The sequence below is a fragment of the Ptychodera flava genome, chromosome 22 (assembly GCF_041260155.1).
Source record: "Ptychodera flava strain L36383 chromosome 22, AS_Pfla_20210202, whole genome shotgun sequence".
Classification (NCBI taxonomy): domain Eukaryota; kingdom Metazoa; phylum Hemichordata; class Enteropneusta; family Ptychoderidae; genus Ptychodera; species Ptychodera flava.
Genome location: NC_091949.1, coordinates 10744281 through 10769715, shown reverse-complemented (window position 1 = coordinate 10769715; position 25435 = coordinate 10744281). Strand labels below are relative to the sequence as shown.

The 25435-nt window shown below is 38.1% G+C and overlaps 1 protein-coding gene and 1 long non-coding RNA gene across 3 annotated transcripts in view; one reads left to right on the top strand and one right to left on the bottom strand.

Annotated features, from left to right (window-relative positions):
• LOC139122663 (uncharacterized) overlaps positions 1-25164 on the top strand; it is a 249372-nt gene extending 224208 nt beyond the window's left edge. The window contains exons 1-2 of one of the 2 annotated variants that reach the window (XM_070688266.1): positions 19659-19771; positions 24307-25164. In XM_070688266.1, coding sequence (XP_070544367.1) covers positions 19684-19771; positions 24307-25055 — 837 coding nt within the window. In that variant the 5' untranslated portion in view covers positions 19659-19683 and the 3' untranslated portion in view covers positions 25056-25164. Of the gene's footprint in view, positions 1-19658; positions 19772-24306 lie in introns of those variants that run through there. The other variant, XM_070688265.1, reaches the window with a different exon arrangement.
• Positions 192-3821, bottom strand: LOC139122667 (uncharacterized). Its single transcript, XR_011549514.1, has 3 exons — positions 3587-3821; positions 2527-2599; positions 192-591 (listed from the first exon to the last, which is right to left on the bottom strand). It is a non-coding gene; the product is annotated as an uncharacterized lncRNA (long non-coding RNA).
• Positions 25165-25435: the final 271 nt, after the last annotated feature.

The window sequence follows — 25435 nt, the reverse complement described above, 5'->3', positions numbered from 1 at the left end:
CTCTATGTGATGGAGCTACACAAAGCAGGACTGTAAATATCTGAAACACAAACAACAGTTGAAATAGTCAGAAATCCTGCATGCAAGCTACATTAAAAAAACAACAACAATCAATCATCAAAATTAATTTCACATTAACATTTATTGCAATTTACAAGAAATGAAACAGCAATTGTTGAAAAATAATTAAATCTAATACTTACAAGGGTATACTCACTGAAAATGATATTCTTATGAACGCCTTGATGTTATAAAGTTTACCTCATGCATCTGATGCAAAATTGCTAGCTGTTTCACCGGGAAATCCCCTGTGCATTACAGACCACTCATAATTGTCAGCATATTTAGTTCACATCCCAGCTTTGTCAAGCCAGAAGTACTCTACAAATTGACAAGTTCCTTTCAGACATCTGATGTAATTAAAACTTTGAAACCCTAGATAACTAAGCAAACCCAGCATAACATTGTGTCTTTCAATGCTGCAGAATATTACATCTTCAAGAAACAACACAGACTGCTTTCTCCTTCATAGACGAGCATACGTAGAAAGGGCTGCTGCTTTGCATCTCTTCCTCAGAGTTTTCCAGTATCCTGGAATATAAAAGATGTAAACATTTAAAATTTGAGGCACAAGATTAGATCATGGTAAAACACTCAGTGCCAAGCTATTAGAACAATGAGGGCAAGGCCTATCTACTGGTATATTTAGGGAATTTGTACAATATTGGAATGTTCATTTGTAGCATTCTAAATTAGAGTCATGTTCTTAAACACATATTTGACTGCAGGTACACTATTATCAAGTCTTTCTTGTTGCACCAATAATCTGATATGACTACTCAGGGTAAAGTCTCTTAGCATGAAAAAGATAGCTCTTACAAGTTATTGTCAATGTCATAGGCCTTGCTGCATCACTGCACTGGCAAAAAATGTGTAAAACTATGGTTTGAATGTCATGATAATGAATTTCAAATCCAGAATATCAAAATGAATATATTACAAGGCAAGATATATTAGAGTCACTGTGCAATGTGCTTTTGAGTCTTGCAAAGAAGTTGGAAAGACTTTGAGAAAGCATTTTATCACTCTGGCTATGCAACAGCCATCATAGTGAAAATACTCGTGACGTAATGACCGTGTCACCACTTGTCTTCGACTCGTGGTGACACGGTCATTACGTCACTCGTATTTTCCTTCGCTGAACGAAGAAAAATATTAGGGAATAATATCTAATTATCTTGAAACAAATTGACAAATGCAGATTTGACATGGCCATGTCCTTGTAGAACATCCTAGCACAGCTTTGACGAGCACTCTGTGTACCACCCACCCATGTACCTGACAACACTAGCAGGGGTAATTTTATACACATCCCTGATATAGGAATGTGTGCTGTAGGTATGTGACGTGCCTAGCACTATATGCATGTACCAGAAGAGCTGTTCACCCCCTGTACCAGGACCTGTGTTCAGTATTTGAGGCACAGTAATGAACACATCCACATACCAGCTAGCTCTGTTGAAATTTTCAGCCCCTTTTTATAAAAGCTTACCTCCCTGTACCAGCCTTATTGTAAACACACAGTGCAATTCTGCCTATGCAGACATTCATGTACCAGTTATGTTGGAATTTCCCTATTACAGAACTGTACACATTGCTTCTACAAGGTTGATTTCGAAGCAAATTTTCAAGCTCATTTTTTCAAACCCATGTTACATGTACCATTTGCAAAACTATTGTACAGGACTGTTGACACACTAGGTACATGGATGTGAAATACAGCTGTGCTACTTATTTTTCTGACTTTACTGTACTGAGGATATTATTTTAATAGCTGGTAGTCTCTGTAGCTTCTCAGAGCTGGTACAGGTATGTGCACATCCCTGAACAAGCCCTCAGAATGTAACAGGGCTGTGAGAGATTTCCAGTGTAGGGTTACACGGACTTTGTTGTACTGAATCAGACAGAAATTATAAATCCAGCATGATGAAAACTCCATCAGCTGTAGCCACTGGCAATTTCCAAGTAGTTTTGTTGTGTGTATATACTCTGCAGTTTCTTGTTCTACTTCTTAAGGCATGATGAATGTCTAACATACATTATCAATCCAGTTCATATGTGTATAGCATGGTTATTGTTAAAAATCTAATATCAGTCTGGAATAGAATTCATTTGTCAACAATAACAATGGTTGTTAAGCATGTACACAGTACATTGTCAAGTAGAACACTGGTATTCAAGAGACTGTTATATAGCTGTCAAAACTGTGCAGTTTGTACACACAACAATGAAGATTGAAAATTGCTAAAACTTACAGCTAATGTCAGAGCAAACTAGTCAAGGCACATTATGTGCCTTGACTAGTTTGTATTATTATCAACATAAACAAGAATATCATCCATGAAACAGTCTATGTTTGTTATTGAAAGAATGGCATGAGGATATCTGCAAATAAGCTGTGGCAAGTCAGTTTGCCTGAAAATCACACAGAAAGGTAGCGTGAAACAAATGTGCAGTTTTACTCACATTTTCTGGTAAAATGGGCATCTCTTTACTGTGGCGATTGCTCTTGTTGCAGCTATTTGTTGGTGTCTCCGTCCTATACACAATAATGACAAAGGGTTATCAAATGCAATTTTCCTGTGAACTGATGGATGACAAATTTTAAATGATTGCCATCTTTCCGTTCAGGATGGACAATGGCAAGGGGTTATTAAATGTACAGCGGACTACGGACGACGTACACCATGATCCACCTCTCAGAATAACCCTGCGTACAGTTATAGTTACACGGCCTCCGCCACAGCCCTGCAAAGGTCTATAGAGATAACTGGGGTCTCTGCGGTCCGGATGAGGACCGCAACGAAAACGCGGTCTGTTTGGCCAAAATTCAGCTCTATCGGGGCAAAATCCTTTCCCAGCCTACCTTTACCTCCTTACCGACCCAAGGAAAGATGCGATTAACTTCTAACATCCAAAACCGCTCGTTTTCTGAAACATAACGTACTCGACAAGTTGTTTACCCACGGGGATCGCCATTTTGAATCTCGCTGCAACAGCCCCAGTTATCTCCATAGACCGTTGCAGGGCTATAAGCTAGTGGTGGAGGCCGTATAACGCCGGGAACACACAGTCCTGTACTCAGGGCCTAGGCTACTCTTGAAAAGCTCCTCGTCGCTGATCAGCTGACACAGTGGAAACGCATTTGATTATTCACCGTGCACGGACGATTTCGGGGAAACACATTCATTCGCGGTGGTGAAAAGCCATACAAACACGATAACATACAAAATGGACAAACACACATCAGTTCAGCCTGATGAAATGAAATTGAAGGCTAATTTGTTACATCCTTGGCAATGTCATTAATGAGCAGTGCTATCAATTTTCGCTGGTGCACCCGTCCATGGTCATGATGGTGTAGCGGTATGTCAAAGAAATTTTCAGTTTTTCCAACAATACTCAAACGCATGTATGATACTTAAAAATGGTTCAAGCTAACCGTTATGCTTTGAGGAAAAAACAAGCCCGGTTTAAATCAATGACTTTGCAAACCTTCCACGGAATATGCAAAAAACAAGCTTACGTTGATTTGTGGCTGCTGTGCATTCCAAGACGTCGGTTGCAACTTGCATCATGACTCGTGTATATGTGGTGGCGAATAGCTATCGTTGAGGTACATAACCAGTTCTTGCTTGCGAAGTAATTCTTCATCGCTGACGGAAGCCATTACTGTCGACTTGTGCCTGAGTACTGAATCGTAAGCGCTGATACGATCGTCAATAACGCCTCGGCATGCTCGGCTACGGTGCGAAGGCCAGTGGAATTAAGAATTTTCGCGCCCAGCACAGCAGTATTAATACGCAACTGCCTAAAGTGAAGGGATGGAGATTCCACTACCCAGTGGTCCTTTTAAGATTATGATTGACCAACAAGTACTATAATTCTTACATATGTCACGGAGATATAATATCTATAACGAAGTTTAAACATTGGCTTGATGAATCATTGTGTAAATTGAACTATTTTAAAGTGTAATGTTACAAAGGGTGAAACGACGGTCAAAGGTTAAGGACTTCCTCCTTGTACGCTGTTTTGGTAATTTGAACGGCCGTCTGAATATCAGTTGCGTTTGCTATGGCTTGTGTATATTTTTGGCGCATTCAGGGGCATAGAACATCCATTTCAAACATGTCCTTATTAATAAAATGCGTCGGACTTATCCCAGGATCAAGGCTGTGGCCTGGCAAAAATTAAGGATATGCCTACAATCCGGGCCTACAGAGAATAGCATTGATCGCGATTTCAGGTTTGTTACTACAGCACGCGCGCATTCGGCCAAAGTTTGTTGTTGGATGCGTGACTGGTTTTTACTTTCGTCGTTGTCTTGGGAAATGTTGACAATCCGACGTATAGGCCCTACATTTATTTTTGCATGTTAGGCCTAATGAAAGAAAAATGACGTCATTTGAGATCAACGTTTTTATTGTCAATTAATTCCTTCAATTTGTTTTGATATTTATGTGCCCACAGACTTCAAGCAAGTCCATGTCTTTTGTTCAATTGAAAACTTCACAAAATTGTATCGCCCAAAATTAAAGCTAATCAATCTGTTGCACTGAATGCGCATGGTCCTCCCTATCGTGCGAAAGGGCTGTCAAGTCGTGACGTGATGTCAAAAATTCTGGTTTAGAAATTAACCAGTGACTGATGATGACAATGGCTTGAAAACAGACCGATTAATTTCTTAAAGTTGAATGGTTTAAACTCAAACCATGCCCACAAAGTTGCCACTTGTGGTTGGCTTAAAGATGAGCCAATGAATTTGTCGGTATATAAACAAACCAACGATGCCAGTGGCTCAAATTTAAACCGATGAATTATATTGTCACTGGCTTAAAAAGAAGCCATTCGGCTTAAATTTATACCATGACGGGCTTGATAATAAGCCACCAATGCATTGGTATGAATACACGCCATCCATACTCTGTGTGGTGGCGTGACTTCAAACCATAAAAACCTTAGTGGATTTCGGGCAAACCGATATTTTTCAAACATATACACACTGGTTCACCCGCAAGCCACCTACAAACCAAGTGGTTATATTTCAAGCCAGAAGAATTTGCAGTGTATGATAGCACATTTCAATCGATCGCTCGTGAATGGGGTGTTTTTTCTGGGCCTTGAAGGTGGCTGATGAGCCTTGATCAGGGGCATCTCGATTCCACCCTTGGTTGTATAATAGGACGGGAGTGACGTTGGGCGACCTACGTCGTTTTTTTGTCACGATTACAGTTTTCTTTTACAATTATCTACAACATCGACAAACAACAGCAAGGAATGACACATTGTTTTTTAATACTTTTTATTATCGTCATCATCATCATCATCATCATCATCATCACCATCAACAACAACAATAACAACAACAACAACAACAACAACAACAACAGCAGCAACAACAACAACAACAACAAGATTACTCAGTTCCCTGTGGTAAAACTGTTGGTCGTGGATCCCAGCAGCACGTCACTACAGTGACGTAGGCGTTGACCTCTCAACTTCTAACACAAACTGAGAGATTCATCGTGTTATATCGATGACCATCGTTCGTCTTAGGACATTCCCAGTCTCACAAAACTGAAACCAAACTTTTACTTGGGGGGAAAAGTTCAGTCCTAGGATCTGTGATTATTCGTGGCGCGCGGATGCTGGCCATAATATCTTTTGTGTTTAGAAGTTGAAAGGTCACCGCCTACGTCACTGTAGTGACGTTCTGCAGGGATCCTCAACCAACAGTTTTACGCTGGCAAAATGGCGGTCTCCGTGTCGTCATGTTGGGCAAACCTAGAAATAAGGCGATATTTCAGTGAATTTTGAGCGGATATCTGGTCTGGTGAGTCCCTAATAACCAAGCTGTCGATGAGTGTTGGCAATTTGTAATTTGATGGAAAATTTTTCGAAATATCGTCGAACAAACTTGTGCAATATCTCACAGCTGTGGTGGCGGGGTTAAAATCGTAAAAGTCAAAACAAGCCCGTAAAAGGCATGATTCCCGTCTGAAAACACCACAGCTATGGACCCACAGCTAGAGGTTTGACAACCAAATCAAGATGCAGATGAAAATGACCTCCTATGAGTCCTATGATAAACGAAGAGCATGGTTCACTTTGGTTGGCCATATACCTGATAACTGTATCGATGGCAAAGGTGAGTATACAGAAATTTGGTGTAACACGATTAGAACTGATTTTGGATGATTGGATAGTGAAGTAAGGTTGGTTTACAGTCACTTTTACCCCTATCTAGTTCAAGTGACAATACCAACCAACCCATAGAATTCCCTTCATCGTCCGCATATAGCCATTTGGTTTCGTGACTTTATTCTGGATATGTGGCGCGTAGGCGAAGAGCGGAATTAGAGGACAGGCTACTGTGGTTGGTTCAATCTGCGAATGTAACCTCATCTGCTTTTTGCAATACACTTGTTTTTTGGTAATTTGTAACATTGCAACTTCAGCTATAGGTCACCTAACGCTTTTGACAAATGTGAATAATTAAATGATCCAATTCCAATCGTGTTGTTAGTCCAGTCAATCTACGAGATTTTGGCACCCAACCAAATTGCAACATAATTTTTTTCTTCAGAATGCATTTGGAGAGGTACCCAGAACGACATGTCAAAAGATTAATCGAATCTACCTTGGGGAAATATGTCTAATTTGCATAAATCAAATATGGCTGCTAGCCGTCCTACAAAATAACATAATTGGCCATATATCACATGTTAAACAAGCTATTTCAGTGATTTCAAAGTCTGAAACTACTTATTTGGCATGGGGAATTATTTTGGAGATATAATGTTGCATATAGGCAGTTCTTTAATTTGCATAATTCCAATATGGCGGCTAACATTCCTAAAAAATACATTTTCGGTCATATACCACGTATTAAACAAGCTATTTCAGTGATTTTCAAGTTAAAAGTATATTTCTTTGGCACGGACAAACAATTTTGGAGTTACAATGTTCTACACAGGCACTTTGTTAATTTGCATAAATCCAATATGGCGGCCAACATACCTATAAATGACATTTGCGGTCATATACTGCGTATTAAATAAGATATTTCAGTGATTTTAAAGTTTAAATATATTTCTTGGGCATGAAGGAACACTTTTGGTGGGTCAATGTTTTAAAAAGGCGCTTTTATAATTTGCATTAAGTACATATGGCTGCCAAATTAATGTCCGATTGTTTAGTAGGTTTTAATATAAATAAGGTTCTGGTATATTTTTAGCGCTAGGAATATATCAAGAAGATACTGTTTAGTCCTTGGACATTTATTTTTAAAAATGTGAAAAGTATGCTATAAATTATTTATAGTAACGATCCATTTCAGAATAAAGATCCATTTCAGAATTAAAGTTTATTTTAATAGGTGTTTGTGGTACCTAAATGTGTAAAATACTCCATAAATATACTGTATTTTGAAAAACGTTAAAGCTAATTTGGCAGACTTACTTAAATTAAAACTTAGGATTGTTGCAAACAATGTCAGACTCATACAAACCTTATCTATGCGCAAACTTACAAAAATTGAAAACTGCTTGCTTAGCAAGGCTTAAAATTCATTCAAATACCTAATCAACCCTAAAGAATCCAACTGTTACACGATGCAAACATGTACAGCTGGAAAAATGGCACTTTTGTATATTATGAGACTTAAACAAATCATGAAATTCCCATTCATACTGAAATCAAAATGGACCTCACAGAACAACAGAAAACATAAAGTTTAGAAAACTATTTGAAAGCTAAGCAACTGACCCTTGTAAAAATCCCTTTTAAAAACCAGAAAAATCACACGATGCTTACAGAACGCAAGGCATTGAAAATTCTATCAAGAATAAGAAGATAGCAATTAAACATTTGATAAATATAGGGGAACAGCAGCTCTAGATGCTGATGATAACATAAGGAAATGTCAGCAACAACTGGGAGAGCGGCGATACCAGACAAAGTTAACAGCAGATGGCACAAAACGAACAATAGAAGAAATAAACAACCTAACAACAAAATGTATGATAAAAAACACATCGATTATCACATAAATATCTTAGTCTATTAAACAGTAAATACAGACACCACTTTCATACCTCCTGCTAAAAAAATCACAAAACTCGATCACGAGGCACATAGTTCATACGACGTCCGATAAGTGGGCTCTGAAGTCTTACTTTTTACGTTTCGAAACAAATCGTGAAAAAAAAACAAAAATACATAACATATACACACATTTATACAGAAAATTGAGAAAATCTAAACAATGCGACTTTGGTAACATTAGACGAAGAGTAAATGGACTTACTAGTACATCACATAATGAAACATTTGACCTAGTCAACAGGACATTGAATCTTGAAACGTTACCAAACGATTACATGAATGGAAAACCACAAACAAATATATGTCATCCATGCCAGAGATAAATTAGAGAAACAACAGGTTTGAATTTAACAATGAATTCGAAAAAAATATGTGGGACGGTGCTGTATGGGATCTCCAGCTTCACAGGATATATAGCTGATATTGCATTTCATGATACAGAAATAAGAATAATACAGCAACATGCGTAACAATATATTTTGGTTGAGGTTTGAGATGGAGTATTTCTTTATTTGAATGCAACACGAGATCAATGAATTTAAATTGAACATCTTCAACAAAATGCATCAACTTTTAAATTTTCGGTTGAAACTCTTATCAAGAAATAACATATTCAGGCCCAATTGTCTTTTATAAAGGTCACCGACACAACAAAGACAATTCTTGCCACCGGAATACACAAAAGCAACTGATACATTCCAGTTAAAACAGAAAGCCATGTCACGCTAGGGCAACATTGAAGGGCCTCGTTAAAAGTGAAACATTGGAGAATATCAGAACATGCAAAAACGAAAATGATTTTACACAGAAAATCACATACTGCAGTGAAAAACCGATTAGACTTACACTACGAAAAAACGAGAAATAGAACATTTCAAAAAAGGCAAGTGGAATGAAAAGTAGCAAATAAAACCAAGGAAGAGAGTATAATAATCGCTATCATACCAATCATAATCCAATAACACTAGGTCAAAATTTGTAAGACAATAGTTGTAAACTAGATACAAAACAGCACAGAACAGACAGTAAATAGACGGTACACAAACAAAGTCAAATTCATGAAAGAAAGATATATGGACTTCTGGCCAAAAGACCAAGAAGTGATGTCAGGTGTTTCGAAAATAGTAAGCGCATCCTGCCCCACATGTGGCACCCGCCATATATCAATCTGTAAGTCAGATAGGTAGTGGTCACTAACTAAGGCCCATGTCACCGATGCCATCAGTGATCATTTGTCGAAGAGAGATATTGTATTTATCTACCAGCTTGCGATACCTGCCAAAAAAGCGTTTGAATGTAGAGACAAGTCTTGCTCTGGTGTAACCTTGATTTAACAGTTTGTAAGAGAGATGGCCATGTCTCTCTACAAAATCACCGTATGAACTGCATGCTCTTGCATATCGAATAAGCTGGGAAATGTATACCCCATAAGCAGGTGAGAGTGGAATATTACTGATGAGGTGTGGAAAATTGATTATACTAAAGTTGAAATCATCTCTCTTGTCATATAGCCTAGTAGAAAGGTGACCATTAGAGTCAAATTCAAGTAAAATGTCCAGATAGGAAGCAGAAGAGGCCGTTTCTGTAGTTTCTTTAATCTCCAATTCTGGAGGATAAATCATAGCGAGATATTTACTGAATTCAGAGTTATTCAATGAAATACCATCGTCTATGTATCTAAATGTAAGGTTGAAAGTTCGAGCTACAGAGACCTTTTTCTGCTTGATAAGGTTCTGGATAAATTCTGCCTCGTATTAGAACAGAAATAAGTCGGCAAGTAAGGGAGCACAGTTACTGCCCATGGGAATTCCTATACACTGTTGGAAAATGTGTCCTCCAAATTCAACAAATATGTTGTCAATGAGGAAATCAAGCGTACTGATAATGTCTTTCTCGGTATAAAACACTATAGAGTTAGTAATATTTTCAACAAAATATGTAGAATTATACCCTAATACCACATATTTGTAACGGCGTGAACCGTTTTTGTAGAAAAATGCTTGGTTGATGATGTTTTTCAAGCGTTCTTTCAATTTATCATGTGGTATTGTGGTATACAATGTGGAAAAATCGAAAGTTTTAATAGATGTTATTCTTGAAACAGATCTTGATTTCAAATTTTCCAAGAGTTCCTTCGAATTTTTTAATATCCACATTTGATTTACACCACTCCGAGAAAAGACAACATCACAGTATGCTTGAAGTCCCCGTTTAACAGTACAAAGAACAGCAGTCAGTAACTTCGATAACTCTGTTGTTGAACATTTTGAAGATCCTGCGATAAACCTAGCTTTGTAAGGTGTTTTGTGGAGCTTTGGTATCCAGTATAAGCTAGGCAACTTATTATGGTCATCCTTTGTTGTAATATTAAAATTATCCATGAATGACTTATGGTTTGCCAAAATTTCAGATTTGTTGAACATTGATTGTCTGTAAGTGGAGTTGGTGGAGGTCTTAGTTACACCAAGTTCGTCTATAAGACATTCAAAATAATACTTCTTACAGACAAATACAATGTTATGGCAGCTTTATCAGCAGGGACGACAACATATTTGTCATGGATATCATTCAAACACTTAACAGCATCAGGATCTTTAAATACAGAATAGGGTCTTCTGCAAACATGTGATCTTAGTCGACCGATACGGCCACGCACTATTTTCCTCACAGATTTGACCCATTCTGACAGTGTGTCTAGCTCTACATTCTCCCTTTTAGCCCATTTCCTGGCATATTCTTCAACAGAGTCCATAATGATCTTAAAATTATGGCTCCAGTTGATCCTGCGAGGTTCTCTGAACTTGGGTCCACAAGATAATATCTTACGAAGGTGGTGATGTTCAACCAAGTTCAGATCACCAGTGATGACATGGCCAACTGGAGTATATTTGAAGGGAGATGTAGAGCAGTCACATGATGCTGGTGTTTGAAGGAATTCATCAATTTTTAAGTGCCGCAATGCCTTATTGTAATTGAATATTTTATTGGAGATTGTCTTGGTGTATTGATATGACAGAATAGGTACAGACTGGTTCTTAAAGTATACAGGTATAGTTGATGTAACATTTTTGTTGTGAAGTATATTGCTGATATTAATGGCATCAATTCCTTTGTTAGTAAATGGAAGATGTATGAAATGACGATGATCATCAGTCATAGGTTCAGCACGAACAGGCTTGTATAGTCTGTATAGTGCAATGTCAGCAATAATACTGACCAGTCTATACGGTTGTTTGTTCGGATCTGTCAAAGACAATGCACAACAATGAAGTCCATACATCAGACCTAAGAGAACCAAACAAGCCACGACTGAAAAGTGGTGTGAATTTAAGAAAATATTTAAAGAATTTGTTTCCAAAACCACTGATCATCGCATACAAGAAGCACAGACAATACACTCAGAAAACACTAGAACTCACAATCCCACCGAATGTCCTATTAAACTTCGAATAACACGAGCAAACACAATTACTATCAGACCGGTTGTTTACGTGTCATAATACACAAAAGTTTCATTTTACCAGATGTACTCGTCCATAAGAAGGAGGGTCAGTCTAAAATAAAAAGTTAACATTTAGTAAGATGTTTTGACACTGTATAGTGTTAAACACCCATACAACTTACAGATAACGTCGTATACAGGTGAAGCCAATGTTATTCAGAAAAAAATATTATTCAGACGGCTGACAACCATTATTAGTCGTGATATATAGAAAAACCACCATTTTAAACACAAATGTCCAAGGACTTAACGGTTTCTTTTTGATAGGTTCTTAGTGCTGTAAACTATACCAAAACCTCATTTATATTAAAAGCTACTAAGCAATGGGGCATTAATTTGGCAGCCATATTTGTTTTATGCAATTTTCAATATGCCTTTCAAAACGACGAAATGCCGAAAAGTGTTTCTTCATGCCAAAGAAGTATATTTAAACTTTAAAATCGCTGAATCAGCTTACTTAATAAGTGGTATATGGCCGCAAATGTCCTTCGTATAAATGTTGACCGCCATATTGAATTTATGCAAATTAATAAAGGGGCCGTGTAGAACATTGTATCTCCAAAATTGTTTGTCCGTGTTAAAGAAATATACTTGTAACTTAAAAATCACTGAAATAGCTTGTTTTATACGTGGTATATGATCGAAAATGTATTTTAAGGAAGGTTAGCCGCCATATTGGAATTATGCAAATCAACGAACTGACTATATGCAACATTATATCTCCAAAATAATTCCCCTTGCCAAATAAGTAGTTTTTGAAATCACTGAAATAGCTTATTTAACATGTGATATATGGCCAATTATGTTATTTTGTAGGACGGCTGGCAGCCATATTTGATTTATGCAAATTAGACATATTTCCCCATGGTAGATTCGAGTAAACTTTTGATATGTTGTTCTGGGTAGCTTCCCAAAATGCATTCTGAAGAAAAAAATTCTGTTAATTTGTGATGGGTCTAACCTTATTTTGAATGGACTATGTGTGTGTGTTTGTTCAAAGCAGAAGGTGAAAGCTTGTCTCCCTCAGTACTAGTCTCCCTCCTCAGGCTGTTGTGATCCTAGGCTACTCAAACAGCCAGACCTACCATGGATAATGTTCATGACGCATGGTCCCAGGGCAGAGTTCTGTGTCCAGGCCGTGTGTTTTGGTGTAACCAAGCTGTAACAATGCACATGCCTCCGTGACGCTGCCTGTCAGGGAGCTTTACAGTAACATTCAGATACACAGATGTGGCTATGGTACGTGATCCGAGTTTTGTTGGCTTGTGCAAAATGCATGAGAGAAAAGCCAATTGGGATTCAAGGACACTCCCCGCCCTCAAATGGAGACCCAAAGTATCCGAGCGTTCTTGACGGCCTACTATCACTTCGGAAATGAGGGCACGCCGATGGTCTGCACTTCACCTACACTTGTAATGTGTAACTTGCATTACCGTTCAACAATGCAAGAGTTTAGTCGCCTCTCACTACCGCTGATGCAGCAAAAACCATGCCACCTTTTGATTGTCGGAACAAATGTAATATACCGTCCTTTCATCATCTTGCTCTAAGAGATTTATTTATGCTTTCATTTTACAATTATTCCGGGATGTTCTTTTTACACATTGCTTTGTAACATCATAAGGCTATCAGCCATTTCATGATTGGTATCAGTATTCTCTTATTTATTGCTTGGAACATTAATGGCAAGTGGTCAAATTCCGTGTGACTAACAGTTAAAGAAAGGGTCAACAAGAAAAAGTATGCCCCATGTACGAAGATACTTTGTTTTACGCTTAGAAAATGGGTGGATTGAAAATCAAAAATCATTCATACAATTAGGCCTAATGAAATTACTCAGATATATTTTCGAGAGACTGTGTACTTTCTCAAATACACAGTTGAGCTCATCTACCTTCCGCTTATACTGTAAATAATATCATGGTATGCACGGTTGCTCCGAAGACAATGGTCTGTAGGGCTATTGCCGACTCTTCAATGCACTCAATCTTTCTCCAAAACTTGTTCAGGAGCAACATATAAAAACATTTTATTTTCAGTCCTTAACCTATATGATGCATGCTTTGACTTGTTTTCTCGCTTCAAGTAAATATGATCTGAGTTTTGCTCTGGCTTCGTTTACACGCGACCGTAAATCGGCATGCCAAGATGTCGTATATTACCTCTTGAGCCTGAAGATCTACAGTATTTTTTCAAACGTTAAATTAAGCTCCAAAAAGTCATCGTTGATGGCACAGTCCCCACTTGTTAATGGGTACTTTGATTACAAGTCCTCAAAGTGGATAGAGTCCTCGTCATTAATTAGGTCTGTGATAAAAATACTTTGATACAGATTGCACTCAATGGCCAAGAATGAGTTCCGTGGTGGTGAATATAAAACCAATATAGGCCGTCATCCTAATTACAAAAGGTCATTAAATGATTCAATTAGGAATTAATCGACAGGATGTTGCCAAACATTTTTGCACACTATCCTAACACTAACAGATTATCGCCGGTACTATATTCCATAAAGTTTGATGCACTATTTACAACACTATGAGATCAACATCTGTATCAAGTTTCATCAAATTTGACACAGTCTTTGTGGATATATCACTCTAATTAGGAAAGTTCATTACATATGCAATGACAAATTGATTAAAATGACACTGATAAATGTCTTTTTCAGGCAATGTGAGCTCAACACCTGTACCAATTTTCATGAAATTTGATGCAGTATTTCTTGACATATCATCCTAATTACTAAACTTCAGTAATTGACATCATACTGCTACATGCTGTGAAACAAATTAACATGCATATGTGTGAAATAGGTCAATGTCATTCTACCAACTTTGAATTATACTCGGAAAATATGTGAGTTATGGCTCTGTACATGAAAAAATTGTAGCAAAATCGCCGCCACGCAGCAGTATTTTATCTTACTGTCTAAAAAATCGACATGCATATGTATGACATAAGTCAATGTCCATGCACCAACTTTGAATAAAATCAGTTGAGAGTTGCCAGAGTTATGGCACTCGACATGAAAAAATGGCCACCATATGGCCATATTTGATAATATCGTGAAACAAATAGACGTACTTATGTATAACATAAGTCAATGTCCTTGTACCAACTTTGAATAAATTCGCTTGATACATGTCTGAGTTATGGCTAGGACATGAAAAAATTGTAACAAAATGGCCGCCATGCTGCAATATTGGATCATATCGTGAAACACATTGTCATGCATGTGTGTGACATAGGAATATCCTTGTACCAAGTTTGAATAAAATCGGTTGAGATATGTCTGAGTTATGGCTCCGTACATGAAAAAATCGTAATAAAATGGCCGCATGGCGGCCATATTGGATCGTATCACAAAACTAAATCGATGTGCATACATATGACAAATGAAGAAATCCTTGTACCAAGTTTAAATGAAATCGACTGAGACATGCTTGACTTATGGCTAAGGACATGAATAATTGTAACAAAATGGACGCACATCGACCATATTTGATCGTATCACAAATCAAATCGACTTGCATATGTATGACATAGGTCAATGTCCTTGTACCAACTTTCAATAAAATCGGTTGAAACATGTCTTAGTTACATGTATGGCTCTGTACATGAAAAAATCGAGACAACATGGCCGTACGGCGGCCAAATTTAATCGTATCACAAAACAAATCAACGTGCATACGTATAACATACGACGTAATCCTTGTACCAAGTTTGAATGAAATCGCTCAAGGCATCTCTGAGATATCTGCGTGAACAGTCGCATGCACGCACGCACGCACGGATACAATGACATGATCAAACCTATAAGTGCCCCCGGACGGTGTCCGTGGGGACTAAAAAGCAGCTTTTGTATAAATATGTTGAAATCAGAATTTACTTCATAAAATTCAAATTTCGGGATAGGGAATCGTTATATTTATAATAGCACTGAATATCTGGCAAATTTGTCAAGGGCCTGATCAAAAATCAACACAATTTACAGCACTTCCTTCAGTGTTTCCTGGGACCACAATCTATCTTCGACACTCAAGGGGTTACTATATAGCCCACGACGTCAAATAATTTTCAAAATCACCAAGGAGCCAAAATGTTTGAAATAATTGTGTTGACATCGACAACCGTAAATGAAATAATGAAATTACCCTTATCTGATTAGGCAGAGTAGCCACTGATCAGAACAACGGCGATCGTGGGCTGCCACGAGAAAATATTTTTATCCCAATAAATTAGTGACAAACTAAAATAGACATTTTGGTCTAGTATGTTATCGAAGCGTTTCCCTGTGGTTAACTTTGTCGAATCCTGTTGTGCGTCGACTTTACCACTGAAGTTGCATTTTCTGGGATGTATGATTCCAAATACAATGTCAGTCCTTATCGAAGTGCCTACTGTGTGTCCTCTACTGTCCATTTGATAATTTTAAGATACGATTGCTGTAACTGCCGCTAACATCATTTTTCTTCCTCAATTAGATCAAAATGTCAAGCCCACTGTTCCTTGGATGATGGCATGTGCATACAGCAATGCTGTAAAACCACCGTACAACTATCTGTCACACAATGATTTTGAAGATCATATGATTTTCCTCCGTTCAAGCGTCTATCATGTACTCCCAGAATGGCATGCACGTCTTCAGCGGTCAACGTCATTTCAATTTAGCCTTTGTTTAGCAAAAGTTGGGAGGACGTCGTATGATGAATTCAATGTAATGCGTGATTTTGCTGACGATACACTCCTTGCTACTAACTATGCGCAAAAAGTGTGTGTAAGCAAGTCCACAAGAAAGCCAGCTCAACTACCGGATTGGTTCACTGGTGTGTATGCTCCACATGGCAGCCACCAGACACCACAATACATGGATTGACTTGGAGACAAACCGTCGAGAATATTCCAGCACAAAATCCAACCAGCAAGTAGTGATATCGATGTAAATAATCACATTACATACACCGCTTACATCAAATATACCGAAGAGTGTGCCTACACAGCAGCTGAGAACAACGCCTATCCTTCATTTATCACTGATCTCACAAGATACAGGATCAAAACCGCTAGCATTCTGTACATGGCTGAAGCCCTTTGAAATGAATTGATAACAATAGAAACGTGGGAGGATGGGGAGAATCGATGGAAATTAAATTTTGTGATGAAGAAGGAAAAAAAAGAAGACATATGTCACTGTAGTTTTTAGTACTATGATTTTATCAACTCAAATCTCTAGATACAACATTTTTGTATGGAATATGAGATGCCGTCTCACCTAATCTCTTGAAATTTTATCGTCATATGGAAATATTAGTATTCTTTGTCTTGCCATGTGTTTGTTATGCAGAATGGAATCGCAATAAACACAGTGACAGCTTTAGGTTGATATAGCGTACATGTAAGTGTCTCTCTATTTCAAAAACATTGACCCTCCTCCATTTAATTTGGATTATTTGGCCTACTTTTGGAAAATCAAGCAACTGCAACTTGTACAGCTTGTGTATTTTCTTCTCCCGTTTGAGCAAAAATGGTATGCCACCTAATTATGCTGTAAACTTTATTTTACTGATTGTCCTTCTGTTGTTAATTGCTAGGCCCCGTCAAGGCAGTTTGCATGTGTGATTATCATACTGTTTTGGCGAAAGTGTTCTAGAAAATATAAGCATACCAACCGCTTACTTGAGCACCATCGTAGCTTTCCATTGGATATCGAATAAATCACTGTACCCCCTTTTTATAAGGGAAGTGTGTTTTCAAAGAGAAGTGTTTTCCTTGAGTGCGTTGTGATATTAATCATTCTACAGGGTTTGAAGTGTATTACCCAGCAAAATCAATTCGTTTATAAAGCAAGAGCTCCTCTTTACAATATCAAATGTTATAATACATACACATTTTGACTTGTCCTGAATTCGTTAAAAGCAGGCAATGTAGGATGATGAATTTCTCCATTGATTTACACCTGTACTGATTAGCATCATTATTAATTACGTCCAGTATTTGTTTACTTAATTCGTCCATCTCGCTCTTAGTCAGGTTAATGAGTCTACATGTCGGAATATTTCATAACATTGTTTTACAGTTACGGTTGCAGCATAGTGGAGCAGCTCTGAAGTAAATAAAGTATTTACAACAAAATTTTTAAAATATATTGTCGAACTTGTTCAATGCTCATATAGAATATCAATTCACACCTTACCTAAATTGTCCAGTCACTACGTTAAAGCTGTGCATTAAACATATATCTAAGGGGCGACGTCAAAAGTTCAATGAAGGATAAAAAACTTAATTCTTTTAGTTTGGGGGTGGGGGGTTTTGACCTAAAAAAGTTTCTATCCTACAAATCGATTTAAGGTAAAAATTGCCAGGGGAATGAATATTTTGAAAAAATAGAGCAGAAATGCACACTTTCGTGTTGAAGCCAGCGGAGGGAGTTGTTTTAACACGGTGCAGAGCTGCACCTGGCCTAGTTAGTGTAAACAATGCAGGCTGTTGGCCTCTGTTGCACCATAGACGGTAGTTTCTCTACTGTCTATATGGTTGCACTCGGAATTTATAATTGTATTTTGCTACATTTCTGGTGCACGTGTAGTCCGCCTGAATGGAGTAGTGTGAACTGAGTTGTTACAACCACCAGGACAGTTGAGAGAGTTTTTATACCTCTGGAAGGAGAAACCTGGACTTTATTGTTGTTGTTCTTGTTCATTCATTGATAAACTTCAAGTTTGTTGTTAGTATGTTGTATTTACATTTGATGAAACACAAAGTGTGTTCCCAATCTTAAGCCCCACTAGCTTTATCTTTTAGCATTATTTTTATGATTTTACTTTCAAACTAAAATAAGTTGGTGACAATGTAGTCATTTAGGTCTGTGTACACACTTATAACTACCTGCCGGGGCTATATATGCAATTTTGAACAAGATAAAGATTACACTGCGATTAATGTTCGCCCAAACATTAAATCACAGCCCCATGCAGAAAAGCTAAAACCTTGATACTATGCATATCTGCACTAAGATCTTCACATAAACTGCACAGAGTAGTCCAAATTGTAATGCATACGGGTGGATGTTTTCAACTATGACACTGTATGTTCTGATTCCTTTTTAATATTACCAATTTTGAAAATGCCAGGAAATCAAAATGATCGTTAAAATTTAATTTACATATGTGAAATGTTTCTGAAAGGAATGGTTTCCTAATGCAGTAAAAGTTCATATCTCTTCAGAGGGTAGATTTCAGAAAGGAGAGAATAGGTAGATAATTTGAGGTCAACAAATTTCAAGAGTTACAGCTAGTGGGGCTTTAACGATGCATTACTTTATTTCACCCCTAAATTGACTGATCCTTAGCTTTGCTTTACATAGAAAGAGACTGGCAACAGGTTCAATATAAGTCAATTAAGTTTCTAGGGGGGTGGGGGGGTTTGGGGAGAAACTAAGGGAATTAAGTTTTTTATCCTACATTGAACTTTTGATGTCGCCCCTAAATAGTTGATAATTTCAATTTATAAACACTGAACATAAAAAAATCAAACACTATCACCACTTTCCAATTGCAAAAGGAAAGGATATCACTGCAAGTGAATGTAGGGACAGTTTAAGCTTCATGTAATGTTTGTAGTGAATATATCATTGAATATGTGTGTTTGACAACGCAGCCGTAAAACAGTAAATACAATTTTGAAAAGTTGACGTTAAAATAATACCATTTGGTGATACTTAAAACACTTATATCGCACATGAACTAATCCCCACCCGTTCGGCTGTAATGTTTTAAGTAACCTAACATTCCTGTGATTCCCCAGTCGTAATAATGACGTTTCCCTTAGCTGAAACATAGGGGAGGGGGCTGACGTAGACTTGAGGTTCTATATGTGTTAATACAATGATCGGTTGACCCTTAATCGACCTGAAGTCTCGCAACAGTGAACACATTCATCACGTGACGAGACTTCCAGGTAAAACAGAAGCAAGGCACAGTCACAACCGGGGTTTAGATGATCGAATCGACATGCGGATGCAAATGACCTCCTACAATAAACTGGGCATATGGTGCACCTTGGTGGGCCATATACCTGGTGACTATATCAACGCCAAAGGTGAGTATTTATACAGAAATCTGGTGTATGCTTTTTCCAAGTTGACGTTGCGAGCTTGTCTCCCTCCTCAGGCTTCTATGATCCCAAGAATACACTCAAACAACAAGGCCTGCCATGTACTATGACCCTGACTCTTGGTCCCTGGTCAGAGTTTTGTGTCCAGGTCTGTGTGTTGTTGGCGATGGTTAGGCTTACCAAGCTGTAACAACGCACAGGCGTACACAACGCTGCCTGTGACGGAGCTTTACGTTAACCCCGGCGGTGGCAGTCTCTGCATGGATGGGTACTCACGCTCGTTAGCAGAGTTTGAAATGTACCCCTTTTCCCAGAATTTTTCTCTGAAAACACCCCCTTTTGGGAAATCTGGGAGAAAATCACTGCGAAAAACACCCCCTTTTTTCCGATATCTGGGAGATTTTACCTAAATATTTGCCAAGACATTTGAATACCATAATTTACCAATTTCAAAGCAAGTGTGCCGACTCTTGGTGAAAAAGGAACACGTAATACACTGGCTTAGCATGGGTTGACTTTGTGTTTGATGTCACAGTAACAGACTGCCTTGTTCAATGTATGCTTAGTAACATAATGAAAACTTGAAATACAGTGATCTTTCAATGTTTTGTCTTCACCACATCTTCATCAGTCACACTCATGTCAATCACTTTTCTGATCCGTTTTGATCTTGTGTATTAGTTGATTGCTCTTGAGTTATTAGACATCGTCCGTCATCTGTAGCTGCAACAAATACATGTGGGGTACGCTTTTTCTTTGGTCTGATTCTCGGAGGGTGATCTGAAAAAGTACCCCTTTTTCTCGATTTCACGGACCTAGATGTCTCCGTGATGTCCGACGAAAATCACCCCCTTTTCCGCGAAATTTCTAACGAGCGTGCGTACCCGGCTGCTCCAAGACTGCCACCACCGGGACGTTAACATGGAGCAGACTTTCAACGAAGACTATGGCAGGTGCTCCTAGTGTTGACCTGAGAAAAATACATTGCAGAAAAGCCAATAGGGCCCAGAGCCAATATCCCGCTCTGTACTGGGCAAACAGCTATCCGTGGACTGTAGACCCTTACTATCGTTGCCACAACTACAAGTACACCTGCACTTGTAATTTGTAAGTTTCATTACCAGCAAACAAGAGTTAAGTCACGTCTCACTAGTGCTGCTGTAGCAGTAGCCATGCGACCTGTTGAATGTTAGGACGAAGGTAATTTACCATCCCATTTCCAGAGATTTAGTTACAAGTTAACAATTATCCCGGTATGTTCTTTTTACACACTGCTTTGCAACATCACAATGCTATCCGCTATTTCATGATTGGTATCAGTATTCTCTTTATGTAATGTTTGTCACTGTGAAAATCGATGACAAATGCTCAAATTCTGTGCGACTACAAATTAAGACAGGGTCAACAAGTGAAAAGCCATTATACTGATGTACCAAGAGATACTGGTTTAGTTTTAGAGAGAGGATGTAGTGAAATTTATCAATCTTAATACTTGATCCAACATTTAGGGAAGTTTCCACAAAACAATCATAATCACCATATGATCAATGAAATTACTCAGCAATATTTTTGAGAGAATATCTACATTCGAATATACACAGTTGAGCTCGTCTGCCTTAAGCTTATGAGGTAATATGCTGTAAAGAATATCAAGGTATGCACGGTTGGTCGGAAATCAATGGTCTTTAGGACTGGTGCCACCTCTACAATGCACTCGATCTGACCCCAAAACTTGTTCAGGAGCAACATATAAAAATGCTTTATTTTCAGTCCATTCCTAGAAATGGTTCAAGAGTGCGATGGCTCGATGATTTGTGTTCTGTTTTCATATGAAATGCATGAGTTGGGTGAATTGGGTTGGCGGGGTGAACGCGATAAAGGGGAAAACTAACTCACATATGCACAGACTCAAAGTAGCGCGTTCGATAGCTAGGAAAACTTGGCCTCGGTTGCTAGAAACCCAATAGGTTTGTATATAAAATAGGAGCGACACGAGAGAAACTATTGTAAATGTTTTTATTTTTTTTTAATTTACTGACTTGAACCAAGTCTAGTCCTTGCCCTATATGATGCATGCCTCATTGTTTTTTTCTTGCCTTGACTAAGCATGGTCTAAACTTTGTTCTGGCTTCGTATGCTCGTGATGTAAAGTGCTCCGTAAATCTGCAAGGCTTGAAGATGTCAGTTGTTTCATCTTGAGTCCGGCGATTACTTAATATATCGCTCAATAAGAACTTAACAAATTATGTTGTTGTTACATCGCCGTCCCTGCTTTTATACAAACTCTTCATTTGTGGGTTCATCGAGATGCAGCAGACTAAAATAGCAATCAACATTAATCTTAATCCGTAGATTTGTTCGACATTATGGCGCGTTGAGCTCTGAAGCTGGAGTTCGAAATTTGTGCGAGCTCAAAAATGTAACGCAGCGCGCAGGTCTTCTTGTTGAGGATATAACCTCTGCTCCAGCCAATCAAAACATGAGAATGAGCATAAAGTGTGACAATAAAAATAATCCCAGGACAACCAGTCATTTTCTCTTTACATTTTGTTTGCCGGCACTAAAGGTAGATATAATGTAGATTTATTCACTTTTATTGTTATATTTGTAACTTTCTATTTTTAGGAAGGACGTCGACTTTTCCTCATTCTGTCCATTTGACCAAAACTTCCCTTCTTAGAAATCCGTCGCCGATATAACATAATTGGCACTAATTTTTGAGAAAAGGATCTTTAAGTTGTTCAAATTTACCGATAGTGTTAGGCGCCAGGTAGCTGGAAATCTCAATATTACAAATTACCCATATAAACAAGTGAATTGCAAAAACGAAAAGTAAAGAAGTTTAAATATGCCGATTTAACCAACATTACTACAATATTATTGAGAATATAAGTGAACATCTGGCAAGTTTGTCCTGCGTCTTGTCAAAAATCAACACGCTGCGCATGCTCTTGTATCTTCATATGTACCAAACAAAAATTTGCATATGTCAATTTAAAAGGCCCTCGATGCTCGGGCGCTTTCTACCCGAAACTCGAAAGCGTTACTGTAGCACACAATTTCAAATAATTTTAACCTCACCTAGGAGGCAAAAGGTTTCAAAAAATTCGAGTATGTAAATGTAAATGTAAATGTAAATGTAAAAATTGAAACGACCAATATCTGTCAGGCAGAGTAGCCACTGATCCGAAAAAACGAGGATCGTGGACCACCACGACGTGTTTTTATTCCGATGAAATCGTGAAAAACTAAAAAAAAGGGTGTGGTATTTTTCAGAGTATTTCCCCATGGTTGACTCTGTCAAGTCATGCAGTGCATTGTTATATATTACGACCTCTACAAGTGAAGATGCATTTCTTTCTGGGATATAGGATTCCGAATACAGTTTTGGTCCTTTTCGAAATCCCATATAATCTCTCTTCCCCATCCTCCGTATGCAAAATTGCTGTAACAGTAAGGCAAGGAAGAAAAAATAAATTGTTCATCGGAATCGCCGCTTCTACTTTGGCATATTTGGAATTTTTTTTTTTTGATCTTGGCGAATTCTGCCTTCCGCATTACAAATATTTTTAGTACTGCCGCTGGTGGCGCCCTACACTTTGTCGGGTTTTCGCGGGCACGGGATTTTGAATGAGACTTCCGACGTGTTCGGACTTAGTTGACCGCCGACACGTTGTTGTGACATATAAATTTGGCGAATCACGACGCAAAGTGGGTCGATTTGGCCAGAAATTTCCTCGTTTTGTAAAGGTTAGTACATGTCACATCATGAGTATTAATTTGATCGCCAACATTCGACGTGATGGCCAACAGTTAGTTCCAAAGACGCTATTCAGTGTTTGTCCTGATATTACGTTCGGCGATTTGTTCAACAAGATCGTGACAGCAGATGGACGGTGCATCCGATTGAATGAAAATTGCATCGAAAGTATAAAAATTTATGGTAATGACAAAACACATGGTTGCGTCGATGTTAAAGTACGACCGATATCTGAATGATGACTATATAACTTCACTCCGATCACAGTACAGTGTTGTTAGACCATTGTGTAAAATGTGTAGAGACAGTGGTAAAGAGGCCAAAACATGGGGCCAAAGTAAAAACAAAAAAACTCAGATGCTAGGTCCCACCAGGACAATATTAAAGGACAATACTGAATTGTTGGATTTCAGTGATTTGCTGTACATTTCAGTTTTATTCTGAGAGAATGTTGAAATACTCAGAATATGTTGTGCAAACACTAACTGTGAATGTAATGGCCTATGTTATTGTTGGGAAATATACTGTATTAATTCAGTTACCAGTATCAGTGTTTCTTGTCTGAGATATTTCTGGTAAAAAGAGAAACAATTATCTTGCCTTGTCTGCATCTGTGCAAAAACGCCAGAGAACCGCGATTACCTTCGGCCAAAAAAAAAAAAAAAAACGCTTGCCACTCCTGGGACTTGGTCCAAAAAATCCGATGAACAAGATTTTTTTTTCTCTGGCCTAACTAACATTATTATTCTTCCTCAATTAGATCAAAATTTCAAGCCCACTGTTCCTTGGCTGATTGCATACGCATGGAGATGTGCTGTAAGACCGCCATACAACTATCTGTCCTACCGTAGTTTTGAAGATCATATGATTTTCCTCCGTTCAAGTGTCTATCATATACTCCCAGAATTCCATACGCGTCTGAAACCATCTGCTACATTTCAATTCAACTTCTCTTTAGCGAAAGTTGGGAGGACGTCGTATGATGAATTAAAGGTAATGCGTGATTGTGTGGATGATACACTCCTGGCTACTAACTATATGCAAACTGTGTGTGTAAGCAAGTTGACAAGAAGGTCAGCTCAACTACCGGATTGGTTCACTGGACTTTATGTTTCACATGGTAACCACCAGACACCACAATACATGGATAGACTTGGAGACAAACCGGCGAAAATATTCAAACACAAAATTCAACCACCAAGTAGTGATACTGATGAAAATAATCACATTTCATCCACCGCTTATATCAAATATACCGAAGAGTGTGCCTACACAGCAGCTGAGAACAACGCCTATCCTTCATTTACCAATGATCTGACAAGATACAGAATCAAGACCATCGGCATTCTTTACATGGCTGAAGCTCTTGCAGATGATGTGATAACCATAGAAACGTGGGAGGATGGGGAGAATCGATGGAAATTAAATTTTGTGATGAAGAAGAATGACAAAGACGAGCTTTGTCACTGTAGTTTTGAGTACTATGATTTTATCGAGTCAAATCTTTAGATACATCAATTTTGTGTGAAGTATGAGATGCTGTCACACTAAATCTCTTGAAATTTTATTGTCACTAGAAAATGTAATTATTCTATCTTGCCATGTCTTTGTTATGCAGAATGGAATCACAATAGATACAGTGCAGTTTTAGTTGTGTATGTGTCTCACTGTTTTCAAAATATAACCCTGCTCTCAACAATAAATCATTACTGCAGCTAGCTGACGTTAAAGATTTAGATGACATCTTTACCATTATCAATATCGCCAGTAACTATAGTAATCATACGTAGCGGGATAACTTCATAACTCTGTAGTCCATGTACGAAATTTGTGACATCGGAGTACTTTAACTCACACGCATCGTTTCAAGCATGATCTTGCGCCAAAGA